At 41.6% G+C, this 24,485-nt stretch overlaps 1 protein-coding gene across 1 annotated transcript in view; it reads left to right on the top strand.

Annotated features, from left to right (window-relative positions):
* The window catches only part of dnaaf11 (dynein axonemal assembly factor 11), a gene marked incomplete at both ends in the record, with an annotated part of 129,479 nt that overhangs the window by 40,599 nt on the left and 64,395 nt on the right, over nt 1–24,485 (top strand). The window contains 1 exon segment of the mRNA XM_084327779.1: nt 11,836–11,913. Within this exon segment, the coding sequence (XP_084183905.1) occupies nt 11,836–11,913 (78 nt within the window).

A 24,485-nucleotide genomic window follows, 5' to 3' on the forward strand; every position in this document is an offset into this window, starting at 1 on the left:
TGCAGCGCTTGTTGTAAATGCCTTGGAGAGTGGGAAGCCCCCCTCCAATTGTGCGTTCGGCTGAACGGGCCACTCTCTGTAGTCTGCTACGGTCTTGTGCAGTGCTAAGAAGTTCTTAAAGGATAACTCCAACATTTTGGGAAATTAGCTTATTTAACATCTTCCCTGGAGTTAGACAAGAAGATGCATACCTTTTTTGTCTCTGTGCGTGCATTTAGCTTAGGGAACAGACGCTCCGTTAGCATAGCTTAGCTTCATCACTGGAAGTGAGGCAGGACAGTACCCCGACGTTCCCTACAGGTTTGTTGATATTCTCATTCCTTCAAAGGATCTGAACCCTATTGAAGTTTATGGATACCATGACTTAAAATCCTCTTACCTTGACGATTAAAAGCCTCCCCAATTTAGAAAACAGTAATCCAATGGCTGGTATTGATATACTGCACGCTAACGGAGCTAACCAGCAACCGGACACTCAAGCAGATAACGAGAGCAATGACTTCCTTTCTGGGGGGTTTCAAAATAAAAGAGCGACGTCTATAGCAGCGGAAAACGTTTATTTTGTACATTATCTAACGTTAACACGAACCTAAACTAACGTTACAACTAACCTAAAGTTAGTTTAGGTTCGTGTTAACGTTAGATAATGTACAAAATAAACGTTTTCCGCTGCTATAAACGTCGCACTTTTATTTTGAAAACCCCAGAAAGGAAGTCATTATATTTGCTTTACACATCCTGTTCTGCGTTAGCTCCGGTTAGCTCCGAGCGTCCACTAGTTAGTAGTATATTATCAATACCAGCCATTGGATTACTGTTTTCTAAATTGGGGAGGCTTTTAATCGTCAAGGTAAGAGGATTTTAAGTCATGGTATCCATAAACTTCAATAGGGTTCAGATCCTTTGAAGGAATGAGAATATCAACAAACCTGTAGGGAACGTCGGGGTACTGTCCTGCCTCACTTCAAGTGATGAAGCTAAGCTATGCTAACGGAGCGTCTGTTCCCTAAGCTAAATGCACGCACAGAGACAAAAAAGGTATGTATCTTCTTGTCTAACTCCAGGGAAGATGTTAAATAAGCTAATTTCCCAAAATGTTGGAGTTATCCTTTAAGGATTTTCGGACTCACATGGAACTTCTTTAGGCGCCTAAGGAAGTAGAGGCGTTGTTGTGCCTTCTTGATAACACTGTCAATGTGTGTGGTCCATGTCAAGTCCTCGGATATGTGGACTCCGAGGTACTTAAAACTGTTCACTCTCTCAACCGGTGCCCCGTCGATGCTGAGGGGGCTGTAGTCCCTGACCCCCGACCTCCTAAAGTCCACGATCATCTCTTTTGTTTTGCTGACGTTCAGGGAGAGGCTGTGCTCTTGACACCATCCTGCTAGAACCTTTACCTCTTCCAGGTAGGCCCTCTCGTCGTTGGCAGAGATCAGGCCCACCACTACTGTGTCGTAGTGTGTCACAAAATGAACGTTGTGAATGCTTGCTAGCAGAGGTGGTCGTTTGAAAATGCAGGTGTCTTTCATTTCTATTTGAGGTGTTGAAAGGCAACAAACAAAAAATCTGTTTACGGCCAGCTGAAGTTCAGTTTCTTGTGTGGAGAAATGGATTTGACCATTAATGATGCTTCAAATGACAACTTCAACAATGGATTTGATTGGATTTGACCACTGTACCACTGATAAACATTAGTCTATAGAAGTACCATTGAGAAGAAACATTAGTCTAGACGTATCACTGATAAACAACATTAGTCTATATAAGTACCACTGATGAACAACATTAGTCTATAGACGTACCACTGAGAAGCAACATTAGTCTATAGAAAGACCACTGAGAAACAACATTCGTCTATAGACGTACCACTTATAAACAACATTAGTCTATAGACGTACCACTTATAAACAACATTAGTCTATAGAAGTACCACTTATAAACAACATTGGTCTATAGACGTACCACTGAGAAGCAACATTAGTCTATAGACGTACCACTGAGAACTTGAAGCAACATTAGTCTATAGACGTACAGGTACCACTGAGAAGCAACATTAGTCTATTAGTCTATATGCTGTGGATCATCTTTAAACACCAGTGAGATGTTTGTGTAATAATAGTGTAGTTCACCAGTTTCACCACAGTGTGTCACTACAACATCAACCTTAATTTGAAGCGATGACGTCTCTTACATCACTGGCTTTGGTTACATGACTTTATTGAATCATAATACTACAGCTATGTCTGACATCCTTGTATAACACGCATTCCCAAATAATAGATATTTTCTGAAAGTATCATGTGTATCTATTCAGAAAGTATACAAAAGTTGTGTTAAATCGAAACCCCTTTAGTTCTACTTAGTATGTTAAAAGTTACACTTAAGATGTGCTTAAATATATATGGTTACTTTCGCTTTCCAAAATAGTACACTTTAGCAGGTTTACTAAAGTACAACTTACGTCCCATCCATATCAAGAGAACACTACCCTATGCTGTCCCATCCATATCAAGATAACCCAATGCTGTCCGAGCAGAAAGTCAGGGTGACGCGTCGGCTCCATTTCTTTTTACTGTCGGTTGTCATGATGCAGTGACTTGAGGCAAACTTTATTTGTCAGGAGGGATGAAATCCTCGCTCCGGAAGTGGATTCCATGATGAAGTCAGTCAGGAGAGGCTGCTGTAATGCTTATTTCTCCTCTCTCTCCTCTGAGAAAACAGCAGACATCCAACCCATGATATGTTAGTGTTCAATTAGGGGGGGGGAAAGAAAACGTTGACATAAAGTCGGCCTTTATGGAGAGAAAAACCATACGGACAAGATGGATGGGTAGAGATTTTCATAGAGGATTCTAAGCATAATGATAATACTAATAACACACATTATACATAAAGGTATTAGGAATGGGCATTTTAAAGAAAAATCCAGATCGATTGATCGCATGCTATACTCGAGTGATCGTGTATTACTTGTGGGTGAAAAAAATATATATAATTTTTTTTTTAATACATATATATTTTTTAACTTAATTCACGTATATGTTTAATGAAACCAACAAACAGTTATAATCTTACACATACACGTGAAACAAATATGTAAAAAAATCGATTAATCGATTACTCACGCCCATCCCTAAAAGGTATATCCTGATGCACCATATTCATTGTGGAGCTGAAAAAAGATATTGTGATATAAGCTATAGCTATTGTATGATGCAACCAAATGCAGAAAAGAAGGTGGGAAATTGTTTTAAAGGGATAGTTTAATAATAGTCCTATTTCTTACTTTCCAATGATGTTGTTGATCGGTAGAGTCATTTTCTTAGCACAATCCACACTGTTCCTCATACTAGGTCCAGATAGTTAGCCATGCACCAAGTCAATGCTGTCAAGCTCCCGTCTGTACAAGCTGCCTGAGGCCAACTGAAACTCCACACAGTGCACACCAGTGTTGTAGTCGAGTCACTAAATCTCAAGTCGAGTCAAGAGTCCCCAGTGTTCGAGTCTGAGTCATCAAAGAAGAGCCCGAGTCGAGTCCCTGTTACCCTGGCCTAGTCCGAGTCCAAGTCATCAAGGTTGAGTCCACTCCACTCTGGCAGTCAAAGAGCTGACATACAAATAAAAAAAGGTCTACATTAAACATAAAAGACACAGCGGTCACAATTTCAAAGGGAGTTTATTTACTTTGTGACACAATAGCCAAACAAATGCACTAGCCATCAATATCTTATGTCAAATGATTAGGGCCTATTAAATTTTTTTTTTATTATAAATAACTATCAATTAACAAGTCATCCTCGTCTGCACATTCTGAGTCAGAATGCAGTCAATGCTCGGGTCCAAGTCACGGGTCCTGAAAATCTGTCCAGGACGCGTGTATGCCTTCTACGACGGAACTGCGTTTCCGCGTTCGAGTTTTGCACTCTGATTGGCCAGGTCATGTGACATGTGCGCCAATCGTGGGACAGCAAGTTCTGCACCTATTTCCGGGTCTAACAGCCCGCAAACTACCTGGCGTTCTATCGCCATGCTCTAAGACAAACTCTAACCGTAACCAACTTCGAACGAGCGCCTAAGCTTAACCAGTGTAGAAACTTGCGGCCCCACGATTGGGCGTACATGTCACATGACCAGAAATGACCTGGCCAATCAGAGACGCGGAAACGCAGTTCTGTTGTAGAAGGCATTCAGGCGTCCAGGACTCTGACTCCAGTATTACAACACTGATGCACACAAAATCGATTTCAGTGAGACTGGTGATAAGCAATCATTGTTGTTGCATTTTTGCACTGTATTGACCTGTTTTCCATCTTGGAACTCAGCTACTGAGTTACTGGTAGTCTTCTATTAATTCACACCAGCTACTGATTTGGTCGTCTATTAATTCACACCAGCTACTGAGTTGGTCTTCTATTAATTCGCACCAGCTACTGGGTTAGTCTTCTCTTAATTCACACCAGCTACTGGGTTAGTCTTCTATTAATTTACACCAGCTACTGGGTTAGTCTTCTATTAATTCACACCAGCTACTGAGTTGGTCTTCTCTTAATTCACACCAGCTACTGGGTTAGTCTTCTATTAATTCACACCAGCTACTGGGTTAGGCTTCTATTAATTCACACCAGCTACTGGGTTAGTCTTCTATTAATTCACACCAGCTACTGGGTTAGTCTTCTATTAATTCACACCAGCTACTGAGTTATTCTTCTATTAATTCACACCAGCTACCGGGTTAGTCTTCTATTAATTCACACCAGCTACTGGGTTAGTCTTCTATTAATTCACACCAGCTACTGGGTTAGTCTTCTATTAATTCACACCAGCTACTGGGTTAGTCTTCTATTAATTCACACCAGCTACTGGGTTAGTCTTCTATTAATTTTGATTTGATTTGATTTGAAGTCTTTATTTCGAACATGCAATGAATACAACAAACAATAACAAAAAAGAAAAACAACTCAATCTGCATGTTCGAAAAGGAGTAGGAAGAAGTATACACTTATTTAATCCTACCCCTTTTCCACTACTCAAATGAGTGTACTATTTTAAACATAAAAAAGAAAAGAAAAGAAAAGAAAAAAAATATATATATATATATGCAAAACAAAAACAAAAACTATATATGTATAAAATAAAATAAAATAGAAACAAAATAAAAATGTAAACACCTGTGAATATCAAGTCCCTTCTTCATCCCTGTACCTTGTGAACATAATTTCCTTATACATCAGTTTGAATTGTCTCATGTTTGGACATTGCTTTAATTCCACAGTTTCACTCCACATATTGAGATGCAGTGTTTTCTCATGTTAGTGCGTACGTTTAGCACCTTTAAATTGTGTTCTCCCCTCAGATTATAACCCCCCTCCCTATCAAAGAACAATTCTTGAATGTTTCTTGGAAGTGCATGACTTTTTGCTTTATACATTAATTGTGCCGTTTTAAATTCCACAAGATCATTTAACTTCAATGTCTTTGACTCCAGAAACAATATGTTAGTGTGATCACGATAACCTGCAATGTGAACTATCCTTATGGCCCTTTTTTGGAGTATAAAAAGTGGTTGTAGTGTAGACTTATAATTGTTTCCCCAGACTTCAGCACAGTAATTTAAATATGGTAAAACTAGTGAACAGTAGAGAATGTAGAGTGATTTTCTATCCAGGAAGTGCTTTACTTTACTCATGACTGAAATGCTTCGTGAGAGTTTAGATTGGACATGTTTTATGTGAGGTTTCCAACAGATTTTATGGTCTATTATTACACCTAGGAATTTATTTTCATAAACTCTTTCAATAATCACATACTTTATTTTAACTTGTACCTGAGTATCCAATCTACAGTTTCCAAACAACATAATTTTAGTTTTGCTCAAGTTCAATGATAATTTGTTTCTATCAAACCATTCCTTCAATTTCTTCATTTCAGATGTGATGACCTCTAAAAGCTGCTGGACATTCTCACCAGAAAAAAAAAGATTAGTGTCATCCGCAAATAAAATACATTTAAATATATTGGATACTTTACATATCTCGTTAATGTACAACGAGTATGTTGTACATTAATGTACAATTCACACCAGCTACTGGGTTAGTCTTCTCTTAATTCACACCAGCTACTGGGTTAGTCTTCTATTAATTCACACCAGCTACTGGGTTAGTCTTCTATTAATTCACACCAGCTACTGGGTTAGTCTTCTATTAATTCACACCAGCTACCGGGTTAGTCTTCTATTAATTCACACCAGCTACTGGGTTAGTCTTCTATTAATTCACACCAGCTACTGGGTTAGTCTTCTATTAATTCACACCAGCTACTGGGTTAGTCTTCTATTAATTCCAAACAAACTGCTGTTGCTGCTGGCGACATAAAACACATCACTCTCCTGATATGGACCCCCTCAAAGACTGGGTCAGAGGTGGACCAGGCATGTCAAAGGAATGGTCTGATATGGATCCCCTCAAAGACAGGGTCAGAGGTGAACCAGGCGCGACAAAGGAATGGTCTGATATCAAAGTAAGTTGAGGCCTTGGGGTACCATTGTATTCAGTTTGTGTTTTCAGAACAGTTCCTTTTTAATAAGGAGGATGTTCTTAGAACCCCACCCCCCTCTTCGGTGTCAGGAGGTCAGGAGTCGAGCATATTGCTACACCTCCAAGAGTTGTTTTTTTATAAAAAAAAATAATGTCTGGCCACAACGTCGACCACTTGTACTGCGTTGTGGAGAAAGAGCAACGCCCCCATTCAGAAAATAAAGATGAAGATGACATCAGTCACATAGCTCCATAGTTAGACATTTTCTCCCATGCGTGCGTTGCTGGTGCTTTTGCTGATGGTGGGGTGGCAGAGGTGCGGCTAAGTGGAGCTGTCTGAACACATTGTACTCAGAGTCTCACATAAACTGCCCATATCTCGCTGACTCAGCCCTTTTGACGGATGCCCCCTTAAAAAAAAGGTGTTGGGTTTATTTAAATTTTATTTATTTTTTTGCAAAGTGCCATGTTATATAGCCTTGAGAAGTGAAGAGTTTGGCTGGCATGCAATGAAATATGGCAGGGAAGAGAGAGGAGGTGTATGGAGAGAGAGAGGAGAGGGAAGGATGGGTAGAAACAGGAAGAGAGGAGGATGGGTAGAAATGGGAAGAGAGAGGAGGTGTAGGGAGAGAGAACAGAGGTAAGGATGGGTAGAAACGGGAAGAGAGAGGAGGTGTAGGGAGAGAGGAGAAGGAAGGATGGGTAGACACGGGAAGAGAGGAGGTGTAGGGAGAGAGGAGAGGGAAGGATTGGTAGTAATGGGAAGAGAGGAGGTGTAGGGAGAGAGGAGAGGGAAGGATTGGTAGAAACGGGAAGAGAGGAGGTGTAGGGAGAGAGGAGAGGGAAGGATTGGTAGTAATGGGAAGAGAGGAGGTGTAGGGAGAGAGGAGAGGGAAGGATGGGTAGAAACGGGAAGAGAGAGGAGGTGTAGGGAGAGAGGCGAGGGAAGGATGGGTAGAAACTAGGGATGTCTGATATTATCGGCCTACCGATATTATCGGCCGATATTGGCATACAAATGTGATATCGGAAAATATCGATATCTGTTTTCAAATTTTTTTTATATCTTTAAATTTTATTTTATTTTTTACATTTATTTAACCTTTATTTACCCAGGCAAGCAAGTAAGAACAAATTATTATTTTATTTATTGTCAAAGTATGCATAATGTTGTGTTAATTACACGACAAGAGATATGTAATCTTAATTACCTGAAATTATTCAGTTTTTTTGGGGGGGGGGACCCTGCATGTATCGGTTGATATTGGTTGATATCGGTATCGGAAATTAAGAGTTGGACAATATCGGTATATCGGTATCGGTAAAAAAGCCAATATCGAGCATCCCTAGTAGAAACGCTTTTGAAAATGTGTTGAAATAACACAGGATGTGTTGTCCTTAGGGCTGTCGAAACCAACTTCAATATTCCAATTTGATGAAAATGTTTTACTACTAGGGCTGCCCCCTCATAGTCCATTAATCGGTTGTTTTGGTCTTAGTCGACTAAGACTTTGCTAGTTGATTAGTCGATGTTTATGACTTTTTTTCAGGCTGAATGAATTATTTCCTGAAAAACGCACATCTCTAGAAAAGATGTAGATAGTATATACTGTATGCGCTGCCCTATAGTTTGACCACAATCGTTTGAGGTTTCAGTTAAGCGTACCACTATGGAATATACCACCGCTTACCAATTTCCTACATTTCTCATGCCAGTTTACTACATTTAATGCAGGTCGATGTCAACCAACAGGCCGAGGTGCTCTGTGGAGTCTGGTCCACTCACAGTACGCACGACTCTGTGGCGGCCTTAAGATGCGTACTGTATACTGTACATACTACTATAGGGCAGTGCATACAGTATCTACTATCTCCTAATGAAACAAGTAATTAGAATAATATAAGCCTACTGTTCATTCATTACACACGTAGACTATACAGTACGTGTGTGTGTGTGCGTGCACTGCGGCAGGTGACCAGGAGCGCGCAACAAGGCGGCTTAAATATTGAATATTAATACAGTCTATTCCACTATAGGTATAGTGTGCTTTCTGATGACTATACATTTTAATCTAATAAAATGTTGATCCGTCGCAAAGCGCTTCCTCGCTACCTGTTGAATACGGGGCAATGCCGAATTCTGCGCATGTCCCTTGCATTATAATGAGCTGGATGGGCGTGTCTGTATGCAAATGAAGTAAACGGGAATGCACGTTCAAATTTGTGAATGAGTGACGTATCTCATTCTGGGGATCGCAGCTGAGATCATTTGGCGAGTTAAGACAACTTCTCCACACTTTGGTGAATCCGGGGGTAATTGTCGTCGACTTAACACAATGTTGATGAATGAGGTCCAATAATATATATCTATTTTATTTTATGTTCTGGCAAAATATTTTGGCTAAACATGCCTAATTTTATAAATGTGTATTGATAACATAGTGCTGTAATACAATTTTCTAATAAATATGCATGATCAAGTTCAACAACGTGTGCTTTTATTTTGATATTCCATAATTCCATGTTGAAATTACGCAATACATTAACACATCCACCGCCGGAAACGCTTTAAAACGTTATTGCCCGCCATGCTTTGACCGCCAGACCACGCTGTACAGCGATATTGAGATCAATATTTCATTTTTTAGCCATGGCATTCATAATTCATATATATATATGAATGCCCTACGGCTCAATACAACGACGGCTCAATACCGCCGCCTGGTGGATGGTCGGGCGAGTTACACTGGTAAACAGGATATGGCTGCTGTGCGTCGATTAAATTCATCCGGCCGTCAGATATTGTCGCAAGGCTCCCGACAGACACTATAGTACATATGGATCACTTTATAAACGTAATAATCTATATGATTTCGGCGTTTATTGCGACATACAAACCGGAAATGGACCTAGGCGATCGACGTCCTATACCTGGGATCTTTCACCGCCAGTCTCATTGACGCACGGTAAACGCTGACGCTATTTGCAGCCCAATTGTTTATTAATTTCACTGCAAACCGATCTGATCAATATATCACCCATACTACATAAAGCATTTACTGACGATCACGGAATTATAAACGACCCCCCCCCCCTTTCATCCGCGCATGATGATGCATAACGTATAGGATCATATACAGTTGAATTTTTTAATATAGCGTGTATCGGGAATAAACGGCAATTGATGATCTATATATGCGTTTATGCCTATAACTCACGTTCAATGAATTACTGCAGAAAACGATAAAAACATACTTATATTCTAGAAGGTATTTTTGTATATCTATGAATGAAAAAGTATAACGTTCCTACATCCTGAACGATAGATAATCGATGTTGAATGGGCCATAGTAATATCAATTTAGCAATACAATTTCAAAAGTTATAGCCCTGCAAAGAAGGTGAACATCTCCATAGGCTTAGAGTGGTGGCAGTGAGCCTACATGGATGGATAGAACCAGTGGCAGGGAATGTGTTAAGTGTGGGGTCGCCAAAAAAAATCTGAAATAAAATGGGGTCGTTTGAGAAAAAGTTTGAGAACCCCTGATCTAGAATCACGACTTGTAGAGGACAGATGACTGATCTATACCTAATGATCAGACTCTGATATACTGCACCAGTGACCCTGATTGCTCTCAACCTTTTTCACGTCAAGGACGCACAGATTAAATGAAGTCCTCCATTTAATGACATCTTTATCTCTTGGACTACCATTTGATGGTATTTTTGTCTCTGAGACCCCTGTTTGAGGACATCTTTGTCTCTGGGACCCCCGTTTAATGACATGTCTCTGGGACCCCTGTTTAATAAAATTTTTGTCTCTGAGACCCCTGTTTGAGGACATCTTTGTCTCTGAGACCCCTGTTTGAGGACATCTTTGTCTCTGAGACCCCCGTTTGAGGCCTAACAAAAATAATAGTTGGTTTCAGGTTGGTTGTCAGTTTGGCCATGGGTAGGTAGGGATTTTTTTTTTTTTTATTATTATTCTTTCCCACGGCGACTATGGATAGGGAATTTCTTTATTTAATTAACCCTTTCACTGCCACACGACAGAAGGTTAGCCCTTTACTATCACACAACCGCGGAGCTAATGATGCTAATGATGGAGCATCGCCGTCGGTTGTGTGATAGTAAAGGGCTAACCTTCTGTATTGTCACAGTGAAAGGGTTAACCGGCTGTCGTGTGGCAGTGAAAGGGTTAAAATGTTCACAACAACATGGATGCATGTACTCTGCCAGCATGTTTAATATCCATAATACTAAATGTTTGACTAAGATTTCTATGAAACTTTATTCTTAAAAAAAAAAAAAAAAAAAAAAAACGATTTTTTTTTTTTTTTTTATATATAATTTTTTTTTTAAACTCATAAAATATATTGGGTCGCACCTAAATCGGCAGGGTCGGTCGGCAACCTGAAACCAACCATTATTTTTGTTAGGCCTTAGATAGTTGAGAGGGGAAAGGGCTCTGCCATGAGAGGTCTTGAGAAGTTACTCAACTCCAAGCCACACAGTCACCAAAACTAAACATGTAAACAAAGTGCAACACCAAGCAGGCTCTTTTGCCTCGAGGTAGCTGTTTGACAGCGTTACAGATTCTAGCTTTAATATTTAGGTTGGAGTGTAGCGTTGGTTGTGCATTAAAGTAAAGTATTTTCTATCCAAGTTTGTATATTTAAAATGTTCATTCAGATGATCAGACCAATCATATAGCAGTTTACTTGGCAGGGAGTGTCCTACATAATAGGTTTTAAGACTTATATCATATATTATACATATACAGACATTACATGTCTGTCTGTCTGTCTGTCTGTCTGTCTGTCTGTCTGTCTGTCTGTCTGTCTGTCTGTCTGTCTGTCTGTCTGTCTGTCTGTCTGTCTGTCTGTCTGTCTGTCTGTCTGTCTGTCTGTCTGTCTGTCTGTCTGTCTGTCTGTCTGTCTGTCTGTCTGTCTGTCTGTCTGTCTGTCTGTCTGTCTGTCTGTCTGTCTGTCTGTCTGTCTGTCTGTCTGTCTGTCTGTCTGTCTGTCTGTCTGTCTGTCTGTCTGTCTGTCTGTCTGTGTGTGTGTGTGTGTGTGTGTGTGTGTGTGACCCCCAGTCGCATGTTCTGTTCCCTCATATCTGCCACAAAGTCCTTATTTTGAAGGTTCCTGTAGGCTGTGGTGTAGTGGCCCTCACCTTCACCCTGAAGACCTCATAATTCTGCTGCTGTCATACCCTCACCCTGCACACGCACGCACACACACACACACACACACACACACACACACACACATGACACTGTGTACTTTGCCTCCTCCCGCAGGGAGAAACAGAGGAAGCCAAAGCCCCCAAGGACCCTCATCACTCCTGAGGGGCGTGTGATGAATGTCAACGAACCCAAGTAAGTGAGTGGCCTGTAAGGGGATCAGGTGCAGGCAGGGAGCACATATATGTAACACGTGTTGATATACACTGACTGCACACATATGTAACACATGTTGATATTAGGGCTGTCAAGATTGAATTGAATTAGAATATCCCTTCTAAAAAAACACATAGGTTCGAACCATTAGAATATCTAGTGTTGCGCATTATGTCCACAAGAGGGCAAACCAATACAACGGGAGACATAATTAGTAGGCTATAGGTCATTTATTTATTAAACAAAATAAATATCAACATACCTATACCAGCATACAAATAGAATAATGTATTATCTCAATCTCTCAGAAGGGTCCGTCTCTCAAAGCAAGATCAAATGAATGAAAGTTCACGGTATATAGAACGGACATTTATACACAGCAGCGCGCCTCCGAAAAAGGCGTAATAAACATCAAACAATATATTTTCCTTGACATGAAATGTGAAATAGTAATCAAACCATTGGGGATCCATATGATGCTTCTGTCGATTCATTATTCAATATCTGTTCAGTAAGCCTACAGTAGCCTATGTTTCTCTTAAGGGTTAGGTTTAGGCCCTCGTCTAAGAGAGGTTAAGGTTAGAGTGACAGTCGGGGCTGGTAATCCTTCCTGTAACAAAGCAACATAGGCCCTCAACCATAGAGGTTAGGGTTAGGGTTGGGGAACTATTTTACTGTATTGTACCCATTCTGCAATCTGTTAATAAAGTTTTCAATCAATCAATTCCTGGCCGCGACCCTCTCTCCAACCGCACGTCTCAACCGAGCTTGGTCAAGGGGGAGGGGCTAGGCCCAATGTGGAGTGACGTCCCCTCTCCGGCAATCAGCGCGTGCTCTCTGTGGTAGAGAAACTTCCGTACTCTCCGCCAATCAGCGCTAACTTCCGTACTCTCCGCCAATCAGCGCACGCTCTCTGTGGCTGCCACAGCGCCTAGTGAGGGGATCGCTCCAGAGCTGCAGCTCGACACTACTCCTCTCCGGAGCCGAGTTGGGATCATCTGAACTCTTTGCCATCCTCACAAATTGGAAGCACCGTCGCGTGTAATTCTAACCCTTCCAGAAGCTTTGTGGTCCGGTCCATAAATGTGTCTCCATAAATCCATTTTGTTAGATCCAGCACTGAATGTATCTTGTGATTATTATACATTTTCTACGACAACAACAACTATTAGCCGTTAGCTATTTCCTGGTTGATTCCAGACATGATGTCACACGAATGCCAGGCTGCTCCAATAGGGGATATCTGCAGAGCCACAGAGCCCAGGCGTGGACGGGTTTGAGGCGGGGCTTCGTGGCGTAGACAAGTATTAGTGGCCTGGACGCGTGAATATTAAAGGCAAACAACTTGTGTTCAGCTTTTCTCTTATTGGCCACGCCGCTAGCCCGCCCCCTTTTGCCGCGAGCGCGGCAGGAACCTTCAAGTTCCCTGGTGCAAAATAAATCTGGTAGTTGGTTTATGACGTTAATTAATAATAAACACTGTTAGGACTCTTAATAATAAACACTGTTAGGACTCTTAATAATAAACACTGTTAGGACTATCTGACGCTTAATAATAAACACTGTTAGGACTATCTGACTCTTACTAATAAACACTGTTAGGACTATAAACACTGTTAGGACTATCTGACTCTTAATAATAAACACTGTTAGGACTATCTCGATTCACGCGTCACTACTGTAACTAGAAACTCTGGGTGCCACTGTACATCAGTGTGGAGGCTGATGCCTGACTGATTAACTAGAAACTGTACGCTGTAACGTTATGTTATTTCGCGTTTTTAACGTCATAAACCAACTATCAGATTCACTCGTCACTGTACATCAGTGGAGGCTGCTGAAGCGCCAGCGGGGCGATGTGGTGGTTTTTCCCCGGCTTCCGTGCGCCGCCGCCGGCTTGACTCGGTCCAGCTCCAGCAGCAGCGGCCGTGCTCCGTTGTAGAAGCCCTTTCAATGACAGAGCTCTCATATTTTGCGAATGCATAAACTATATCTTAAATTATGGCTATGTGTCTAATATGGCTGTCGCTTATCAATGACTTCGCGACAGCCATATTAGACACATAGCCATAATTTAAGATATAGTTTATGCATTCGCAAATATGAGAGCTCTGTCATTGAAGTGGGTGGTGGCAGCGTAACAGCGTTCACCCTGATGTAAAGTAGCGATTTTTATTGTTTTGTCATGACAAACCAATTACATAATCCCAACATATGTGTAAAGAAACAACATATTCCAGTTAACGGTATATTTTTTTAATGATTCATTACGGTATAAATTAGGTTAACTGGAGCTGCGTATTGCTGGCTCTCATATTTGCGAATACAACAGCGTTCACCCTGATGTAAACAATTCTACAACGGAAGACGGCCGCTGCTGCGGGCGGCGCAACTCTCTGCGCAACTCTCGGTCACGTGGCCGTGTGGCCAATCAGAGAAACGCTGAACACAAGTTGGTTGCCTTTAATATTCACGCGGCCTGGACAAGTATTTGCACTACTGCGAATGCGCACTACTGCGAATGCGGATTAGGGGGGGGGGCCTCTCTCGCTCGCTCCCTCTCTCGTTTACGACACACATACACAACTTACCTTTCGTCTCGTTTACATCAGGGTCCCCCATTTTCAACTTAACTTTCATCTCGTTTACATCAGGGTCCCCCATTTTCAACTTAACTTTCGTCTCGTTTACATAGACGGTAATGTTACATCTAGACATTTATGACATACCAGATCTACAAATATACAGCACTGTTTGTGATATACAAAATTATAGTAATAATAGAGTATATACATTTGAGGGGGAATACATTTACATTTAGTCATTTAGCTTTTTAGCTTTTATCCAAAGCGACTTACAAGTTCTGTACGACAAGTCATCAGGAAGGGCACAACTCTATCAGCTGAGTAACAATGTTCATAAAGTGTTGAGTGCTACAGTGTAGGTTAGTTTATTAGGACAAGTGCATGACAGTAAGGTTAGTTAGGGTTAGATTTTTTTTATTTTTATTTTTTTATTCAGATAATTGTTGAAGAAGTGCGTCTTTAGTCGACGGGCGAAAGATTGGACGGGTTTCGGCTGTCCTAACTGGGGTGGGTAGTTCATTCCACCATTGTGGGGCAAGGACTGAGAATAGGCAACTTCTCTTTGATGACCCTCCCGGAGCTTGGATAGGAGTAGGAATAAACTGTACATATACAGCACTGTTTGAACCTGGCACACAACATACTTCACATGTCATTTTTCTTTTTGTGGAGACGAAGATGATGAGTACCAGTCTTCTCCTCAGACATATAAAATCAGTTTTTCAATACAAGTACGACTCAAGACACAGAACATTAGTATGCAAAATAAAAAATGAACTGGAATGAACTACCCACCCCAGTTAGGACAGCCGAAACCCGTCCAATCTTTCGCCGTCGACTAAAGACGCACTTCTTCAACCATTATCTGAAAAAAAAAAAAAAAAAAATCTAACCCTAACTAACCTTACTGTCATGCACTTGTCCTAATAAACTAACCTACACTGTAGCACTCAACACTTTATGAACATTGTTACTCAGCTGATAGAGTTGTGCCCTTCCTGATGACTTGTCGTACAGAACTTGTAAGTTGCTTTGGATAAAAGCGTCAGCTAAATGACTAAATGTAAATGTATTCCCCCTCAAATGTATATACTCTATTATTACTAGGGATGCACGATATTGATTTTTTGACACCGATACCGATAACTTTATGCTCCTCAAGCCGATACCGATAACCGATATTTATTGTATTATAATATTTTTTTTAGCTGTGTATATATATATATATATATATATATATATATATATATATATATATATATTTATCAATTTTTTTTTTTTTTTGTATTTATAAGCTCCGACGTCATCGGTACTGCTATCGGTACTCGAGAAATTCTGGAGTTTTTTTTTTAGGAATTTAAACGTCGCAAACTAATCTTGTTGGCAGTTGTCTATATCTCTCCTGCCTCTGTGCTCTCTGCCTGCTGTGCTCTCTCCTCTCTTCCCCTCCCACACACACACACACACAGACACGGGTGCTGCGCTGCCTAGTACTGACAGCTCTGCTCTCATAATGGCGGACAGAACGAAATGTTCAAAAGTCTGGGTCTATTTTACTAAAGTCGATGCTGACAACGCTCGTTGCCACAAGTGCAACAAGACATTTGCCAGTAATGTATAAGCGCTGGTACTTGTCAATGTGGCTGGCGGGGAGATAACGTTAGCTCCGAGTAGAGTAATGGCTGACAATCCGGAGGTAAATAAACGAACGAGATTGGTGGTAAGAAGAAGAGGTGGGTGCAAGCCGTGGGACGTAATTGGCAGATCGACTGTCTGTCTCCGAATGTAACGTGACTACGTCATAGCCAAGAAAGGGAGCGCTGGATTTGTGAAAAACTCCCTGTTCCTAAACCACACGCTATCAGTTTTACCACAGTACTGGCAAACGGGAGGAGGCTATAATAAAAACCAGCGCCCTTCATCCAAATCCACCCACACCGGATTTCTTTTAACACTTTGACTGCCGGAAAACGCTTAAAAGCGTCATTCCCGGCCATGCTCAAGTTGCAGAGGACGCTTTACAGCGTCTTTAATATCAATATTTCAAAAATCTGGGATCGGATTCATATTTCCCCTCCGCTGGCCTGAGATCCACCAGGACGACCCACTGAGCTCTCTGGCGGTTCAGGAGCGCCATCTGGTGGCCGATCGGCGCAATCGCTTAACAGGAAGTGCCGTAGAGGTTGTGCTGGTCTGCCATATTACTTCCGGGCACTCGCTATAGGTCCCGGGACTCGATCTCGACACACTACATAGCGATCGATTGCCAATAACTCGATAAACAACATGATTTGGACGTATATACCATTATACAAGCTGGAGATGGACCGGGTAAATCGACATCCCATAATGGTAAAATTTCTACTCTACGATGATCGCCCAACGGCGCGCGGAGACTGGGGTGAGTTTTAGCGTGTAAAATTACCGTCTTCGATACTAACTGCTATTATCAACATTTGACCCACATTAGATGATTGGTATAACGCTGCCCACGGAATTATAAACGCCCCCTAGCCCATCCGGTCAACATCAGATGACGTGTAGTAACTTCTAGAAGTACGTCTAGTTGGAATTTTTTATATCGCGCTGATTGCCATAAAACTGTATTGCATCATCAATATAATGTATTTGGGGCTATAGATCACGTTCTGGAGAAAGCTGCAGAAAGAGATGAAAACATACTTATACATTAGACCATACTTTACTATGAATATGTGAATGAAAAAGTTTAACGTTGCTACACAATGCACAATACATATAGGACTTTGAATGGGCCCTAATAATGGCAATGTAGCAATAGAATTTAAAAAGTTATAGCCCTGCAAAGAAGGGGACTTTCTCTATAGACAAATAGAGCCGGCAACCTACGGTTGATAATGAATTTAACCCATGGCACCCAAAGTGTTAACCAAAAAATTTATTATATGTTATCGGAGCTATCAATAACGTTATCGAGTTTATCGGGATGACGTCATAATTGCTGATATCGGCCCGATAATTATCGGCCCGATAATTATCGTGCATCCCTAATTATTACTATATTTTTGTATCACAAACAGTGCTGTATATTTGTAGATCTGGTATGTCATAAATGTCTAGATGTAACATTACTGTATGTAAACGAGACGAAAGTTAAGTTGAAAATGGGGGACCCTGATGTAAACGAGACGAAAGTTAAGTTGTGTATATGTGTCGTAAACGAGAGAGGGAGCGAGCGAGAGAGCCACCCCCCCCCCCCCCCTCATCCGCATGCGCAGTAGTGCAAATACTTGTCCAGGCCACTAATACTTGTCTACGCCACGAAGCCCCGCCTCAAACCCGTCCACGCCTGGGCTCTGTGGCTCTGCAGATATCCCCTACTCGGCTGCTCAGCCAATAGACAATTTGTTTTATTAGTGTGAACGTATACTTTTATCCAGTGTTTTTGTAAGGTGCACGTAAAGGGCGCAGTGATATGCCATGAATATACAGTATAGCTGTCACGTCTCTCCTGTCCGTCATGCAGCGCGTTCAGACACACGCGAGAAGTCAAGAGGGAGACTGCCGGGGCTGTTAAAAAAATAAATAAAAATAATATATATATATATATATATATATATATATATATATATATATATATATATATTTTTTTTTAAAGATTTTACAATGGAATCTGTTTTTTTTAACAATTTGATTATTAATCTGAATATAGAATATTTGTTGACAGCCCTAGTGATATACACTGCACACAAAAAAAATACGTCTTTCTCTGGTCTGCATCCCCTTAACAATTGTGTGTATTGAGCCGTACTGTATTGTACCCATTCTGCAATCTGTTAAAGGGGACATGTACTGCTATTCCTAGCACTATTTGGGCAACTTTACACAATTCCTGTTAGTCTATTGAAGACATCTGTAAGGTTTTTTTCAAAAAAATGCATTGTTTTATATTTCTAATCAAGTACTCAAAACCATAATTTTCCAGCTTCTGCGACTGGTAGACAGAGAGAGATAGAGAGAGAGAGAGAGAGAGAGAGAGGGGGGGGTGCGAGAGAGAGAGAGAGAGAGAAAAAAAAAGACAGGCCGTCTCTTCCTTTTGTTTTTTCTCTCCCTGCGGCAGCTTGTGTGTGGGGGGGGGGGCTCCCTTCCTCCCCCCCCGTGTGGCGCGGCAGGCCCCCCCCCCCCCAAGTGCTCCCTCCCTCTCTCTCTCTGTCTCCCTCTCTCTCTCTGTCTCTCCCTCTCTCTCTCCCTCTCTATCTCTCTCTCTCTCTCTCCCTCCAGAGTATGCAGAGGTGTCGGGTTTCACTGCCTCGCAGTATGAGGAAGTGCGCTGTCTAGTCTAGGTAGATTGTTGGCGGGCATTAGCTACAACCACAGAGCCAATCACATCACTGTCTTCTACCCAGAGCCTGAATGACGTGACTCAGGCCTTCAAATCAGGATGGACTAATTTACTAGAGCAGGAAATTATCTGAGCTGAATCAGAGCAATCCGCCAATATGGTATTTAGACACTAAAACACATTGATACTAACTCCTATTACTATAATACAATGCTAGAGACTGAAAAATGACATTTATAGTACATGTCCCCTTTAAATAAAGTTTTCATTCATTCACACATATGTAACACATGTTGATATACACTGCACACATATGCAACATGTGTTGATATACATACTGTACACACATGCAACACATGTTGATATACACTGTACACATATGTAACACATGTTGATATACACTGCACACATGTAACATGTGTTGATATACATACTACACACATGCAACACATGTTGATATACACTGTACACATATGTACCACATGTTCATATGTTGATATACACTGTACACATATGTAACACATGTTGATATGTTGATATAAACTGTACACATATGTAACACATGTTGATATACACTGCACACATATAACACGTCTTGATATACACTGTACACATATAACATGTGTTGATATACACTGCACACATATGTACCACATCTTGATATACACTGCACACATATGTAACATGTGTTGTCAGTCAGATCTTTATCCAGGGATGGGGAATGGCTTCTTTTAACTTGTGTGAGGTGAACTGCCATATGCCGACCCAGAAAACCTCTAGTGAACAACACTGCAGTGGTGACTTTTTTTGTTTTGTCAAAAAAATTGTCAGAGTATATATCTGCGTAGAAAACTAAAATGTCAAATATTTTTTATTTTATTTTTCCATGTGGTAAATACACAGGTCACAACATGTTTACAGGAACGTTTTGGAAGGCAGCCACTCCCCCTTCACATTTGCATTGGATGAGGGATGTTATGTCTCTCATAGACCACCGTAACACTTCCGGGATTCTGAAATCAGGGAGGAGATTGCGGGGGGGTCAAATGAATGAATGTGGACGAGAGCCGTGATGTAAGTGGTTGCCGATACGGCTGTGGGGGTGCTAGAGACATGATCGAATAGACGTTTATGCGCCTCGCTCTCCTGAACACGGCGTGACCCATAACTAATCGATCAGAACTAAATCGGCAGAGAAAAAGCCAGTTTTAAAGCACCTATTCCGCATGGACATGCGCAGAGTGCCCATGGAGTCTGGACGACGCGAGATGACGCTCGAATGAATGTGGACTGTTCTATCAGAGGTTCTATGTTTTTCTATGTCACTTTTGATAGAACAGTCCACATTCATTCGAGCGTCATCTCGCGTCGTCCAGACTCCATGGGCACTCTGCGCATGTCCATGCGGAATAGGTGCTTTAAAATGGGCTTTTTCTCTGCCGATTTAGTTCTGATCGATTAGTTATGGGTCACGCCGTGTTCAGGAGAGCGAGGCGCATAAACGTCTATTCGATCATGTCTCTAGCACCCCCACAGCCGTATCGGCAACCACTTACATCACGGCTCTCGTCCACATTCATTCATTCATATGCACCCCCCGCAATCTCCTCCCCGATTTCAATGTAACGCGGAAGTGTAGTGGTCTATACATATAGAGAAAATCAGAGCCACACAGATACTTTTTACAAAACATGGCAGCCCTTCCTACTTAAGTCCCTTCTCCTCCCAACCCCCTGACCCCATGACCCCTTCCTTCCCCTACCTACCTTTCTGACACTGCTGGACCATGTATAGCTGGGGAGATGGCATTGTGATTGTCCTACTACCGCTGAGGGTGTTAAATTCACTTTCTATTCTTAATTGTATAACTATCTGGAAAACATGCTACCAGAATGGAGAGTACTACTTATATTATATATTATTATTACTGTGTTTTTTCTTTATTGATTTTAATTAAATTAAATTTCTTTTTGCATGTGTGTATGCATGTATCCACGTAAGTGTATACATCCATTGTTATTGTTTCTTGTCGGGGTGGGTGGGTGTATGCTTCACTTTAAACTAACTTAACACATTAAAACCTGTTAAGCTGTAAGGTCCCCCAATTGCTTTTCTTTATCATAAATCGATCAATAGAGACCGTATTAGATGCCCAATTATCATATCATGGGGTATCATTGGAAAGCCACACTCATTGGCTACATCCCTGTCCAAAGATCTTCGAGATCGCCAAATGATTGACGGAGCTAGAGCCCCGGGAGTCGGGTGTGGTAATGTGTACTTTCGTGTACTTTGGCGCACGCCTCACATACCGGCATGTAACTCGAGAACCGCTGAACGGATTTTGTCACCTGAAAGGGCAATCAAAAGGCAACAAATAAGGCTTTAATTCTATATATATATTGTATTAAGAGAAATGCACACCCGAGGTCGGCAAAGTGGCGCGTTGTGAATCGTCCTCATGAGGGCCCACATGTATTAAAAAAAAAAGAATAAAGACCTTAACCCTATCAAAACAGCAGTCAAAGTGTATATTTTATTGTAAAACCATGAGGAAATGACTAAATCCAGATTTAACACTGCCATTGGAAAGAGGAGTCCTTTACCTATCCATAGATGTATGATTTGGCCATAATAAGGTCAAGGTCAAGTTCAAGGTCAAATATGAATTTATAATTAAAATCGATTATCATTTATTACTGTTACTGTATCTACAAATCCTTCTGTCTAATCATCTTCCCTTTATTCATTTGCTTAGATTAAAAAAGAAAATGTATCTACTTTTTCTCCCCATTTTCTATTTTTCTCCCATCCCAATTTCGTATTATCCAATTCTACCCTCCCCTGTCTCGAACATTGTTAGACCATGCCTCCCACTGGTCGGCTGCAATGTGGACCAAGCCTTGCATCACGTGTCCCCTCCGGTACTCGAGGAGGCAGCTGTCGCATCTTTTCACCTGTACAGCGCGATCTCTCAGCGGCGAGGAGTAACGCGTGGGAGGCTCACGGTGCCCCTGTTGCTTCTTGATTCTGCTGTACAGGCGCACCAACCGACCTGTAGGAGTCGCTGTCCACAATGTCCGATCCCCACCCACCGGCTTTCCCACCCTCTAATACTGCCAATTGTATTAGTATGAACGACCAGCCAAGCCGGAAGCAACGCCGAGCACTGGGCTCGAACCCAGCATTAGTGGCGAGCACCTTGCCCACTGTGCCACTTAGCCGCCCCATTTGCTTAGATTTTTTGTACACTTGATCTCAAGAAGGAGAAGGAGCTCAGTGAGCGTAATCAAAAGAACCTCAATGTTTTCATGGTGTTATTCACCGCCACAGATGCAAAAATAAATCACAATTCATATTCTCCTTTTTTTCATTACAATTTACTCAAGCCTAGTAACAGACACAATATTTCTGACACTGGAAATACATACCCTCAGGTCCCTAGATGTTCCTAGATACCAAGAACATGCAAATTGACCTTGTAGAAGTGGAGCAATCTTCCATTTACTTAGGCGTGTACCTTTAGGCGAAATTTCTGAAAATAGGGCTACAGCTTAACAGGTTAACCATAAGTGTAACTGAGGGGTACAATTCCCTGACTGTATTGATAAGTATGGTATCATTAAACCACTACCGCTTTATGTACTTTAATTACTGGCCATACAGTACATGATATATGAATATGACGAACACTTCCCACAATGAATCGGTTCCACACCAAATGGTAATTAAGTATTTATTGCAGCAAAAGGTACATAATATACTTCTCTCTTTTACGTTGGATGCGCTTATAAGGCAAAGGAATGTGCGTAGGCAAATCAATAATGAATGTCCATTCTCTGGTTACGCAGGAGGTAATTATACAACCTGAATCTTAGGGAATTATATCTATGGTACACTAGTAATATATAGCGGGAGATACTGGAAGGGTCCCCCCGGTTGTAAGCCAGCAGGGGTAGAGGATCTGTCGGTAGTAGATAGTCTGGTCAACGATGACTAAGGAGACTCCAAGTACAGGAGACGGTGCAATAGCCTCTTGATCCACAGACGAATACAGCTGTTCTCCGTAGACTGTAGCTCCACAGTGAAGAAAGCTAGCCGGCCTCAGGCTCTCTGAGGCGCCGACTCGACCTGGCTCCTCACAGGGTAAATCCAACACGTGTAGGTGTCGGCGATTCTCCGCTCCATAAATCACAGGACCAAAACAAATATAATCCAGCCGCAAAGGGCTATGTAGTCGTCGGGTAGATTAATCCAGTGTACATGTCCACACGGTTCTCGTCTAGGTCTCCTCGGGTGAAAGCGCCATGAAAGCAGCCCAGCCTGGATAAGCACTCTAGCTGGTACGAGGAAGCGTTGGTGATGCTGGTCACTGTAGAACTTTAGCCGCACGATACACTATACACAAATAGACTATTACTGACTTAATAGAAATATGTCGCACTCGACGGTATAGCGCCAAACTCTGACAATTCAGCTATTAATTCGCACGCGGTCTCAATGCTCTATTTTGGGGCCAAACAGGCCATACTTCACCGCACAGAGTATCGTGGGTGAGGCTTCAACTTATTGGGTAACTCTGACTTCTGACTAAGTGCTTCTGTATTCACCTGCGCCATATTTATATGTACAGCGAACAATCTAGTGCCAACCTCATTTCTGTCGCGTATCCCTGGACAAGGCCGGGAATGCACAGACATGTCTTGACGGTGACTTTGAACCTGACTCCGGAGGCATGGCTCTGGCGCCTGTGGACCGCTGTCCAATAGGAGAATGAAATATTATGGTCTCGGCTAAAGGGATATTCCGTGTATATGTACAAGGAATATACAAGGGATATCAAACGATATACAAATACTATGCAATATATATCAATCAATAAATATATATATTCGGTTTAATCTGATCCTTTGTAACAATAAGGGATAGCAAAGGGGGGGGGGGGGGGAATGGGAATAGTCCAATCATGGACAACCTGTTGTAGAGCGTGAGCATATCCTACAATGTCGACCCTCATACTGCAACCTGTTGTAACGTGTAATGTGATGCTACTAATAAAAAGAAAAAAATAGTACAATTAATTATATTAATTTAAAAAAAATTAAGAACTCCATCAGCTAATTCGACACTCATCGTCTGATGCTTGCTGCAGCCACACTAGCAGAGCAGAGAGTGTATGGAGAGCAGATCTGTTTTTCATAGACAGTGATGAAGAGACGCAAAGTACAAGCTGACAGTGTGATCCAGGCCAAGGTCAGGGGGTGAGGACACATTATCACACAGCTTTGCCTTATAGACCTCCCACGGACCAGTCTGTTCCAGTATGCACTCTGCTAACTGCACCTGAGTGGATGGAATTGGCCATGCCTGCTGCACAGGTTACAGGGGCATATATATTATTGTTTTAATGGAGAATGTACACTGAAACGCCATCTCCATGTAGAACAGAACAGCTCTGTACTGTTCCGTATGTTACTTCAGGATGTGATAGACTGAGAGAAATAGACCATTAGATTAGATTCAAATGTATTGTCATTGTACAGCACAAGTACAGTACGAAAACAAGTTGGCATCTAACCAGAGTGCAAACATAACAGTAAAGTGCATTAACAATATACAATGGGCAAGTGATTAAATGTGATATA

This window comes from Notolepis coatsorum, assembly GCF_963971535.1.
Source record: "Notolepis coatsorum genome assembly, chromosome: 13".
Classification (NCBI taxonomy): Eukaryota; Metazoa; Chordata; class Actinopteri; order Aulopiformes; family Paralepididae; genus Notolepis; species Notolepis coatsorum.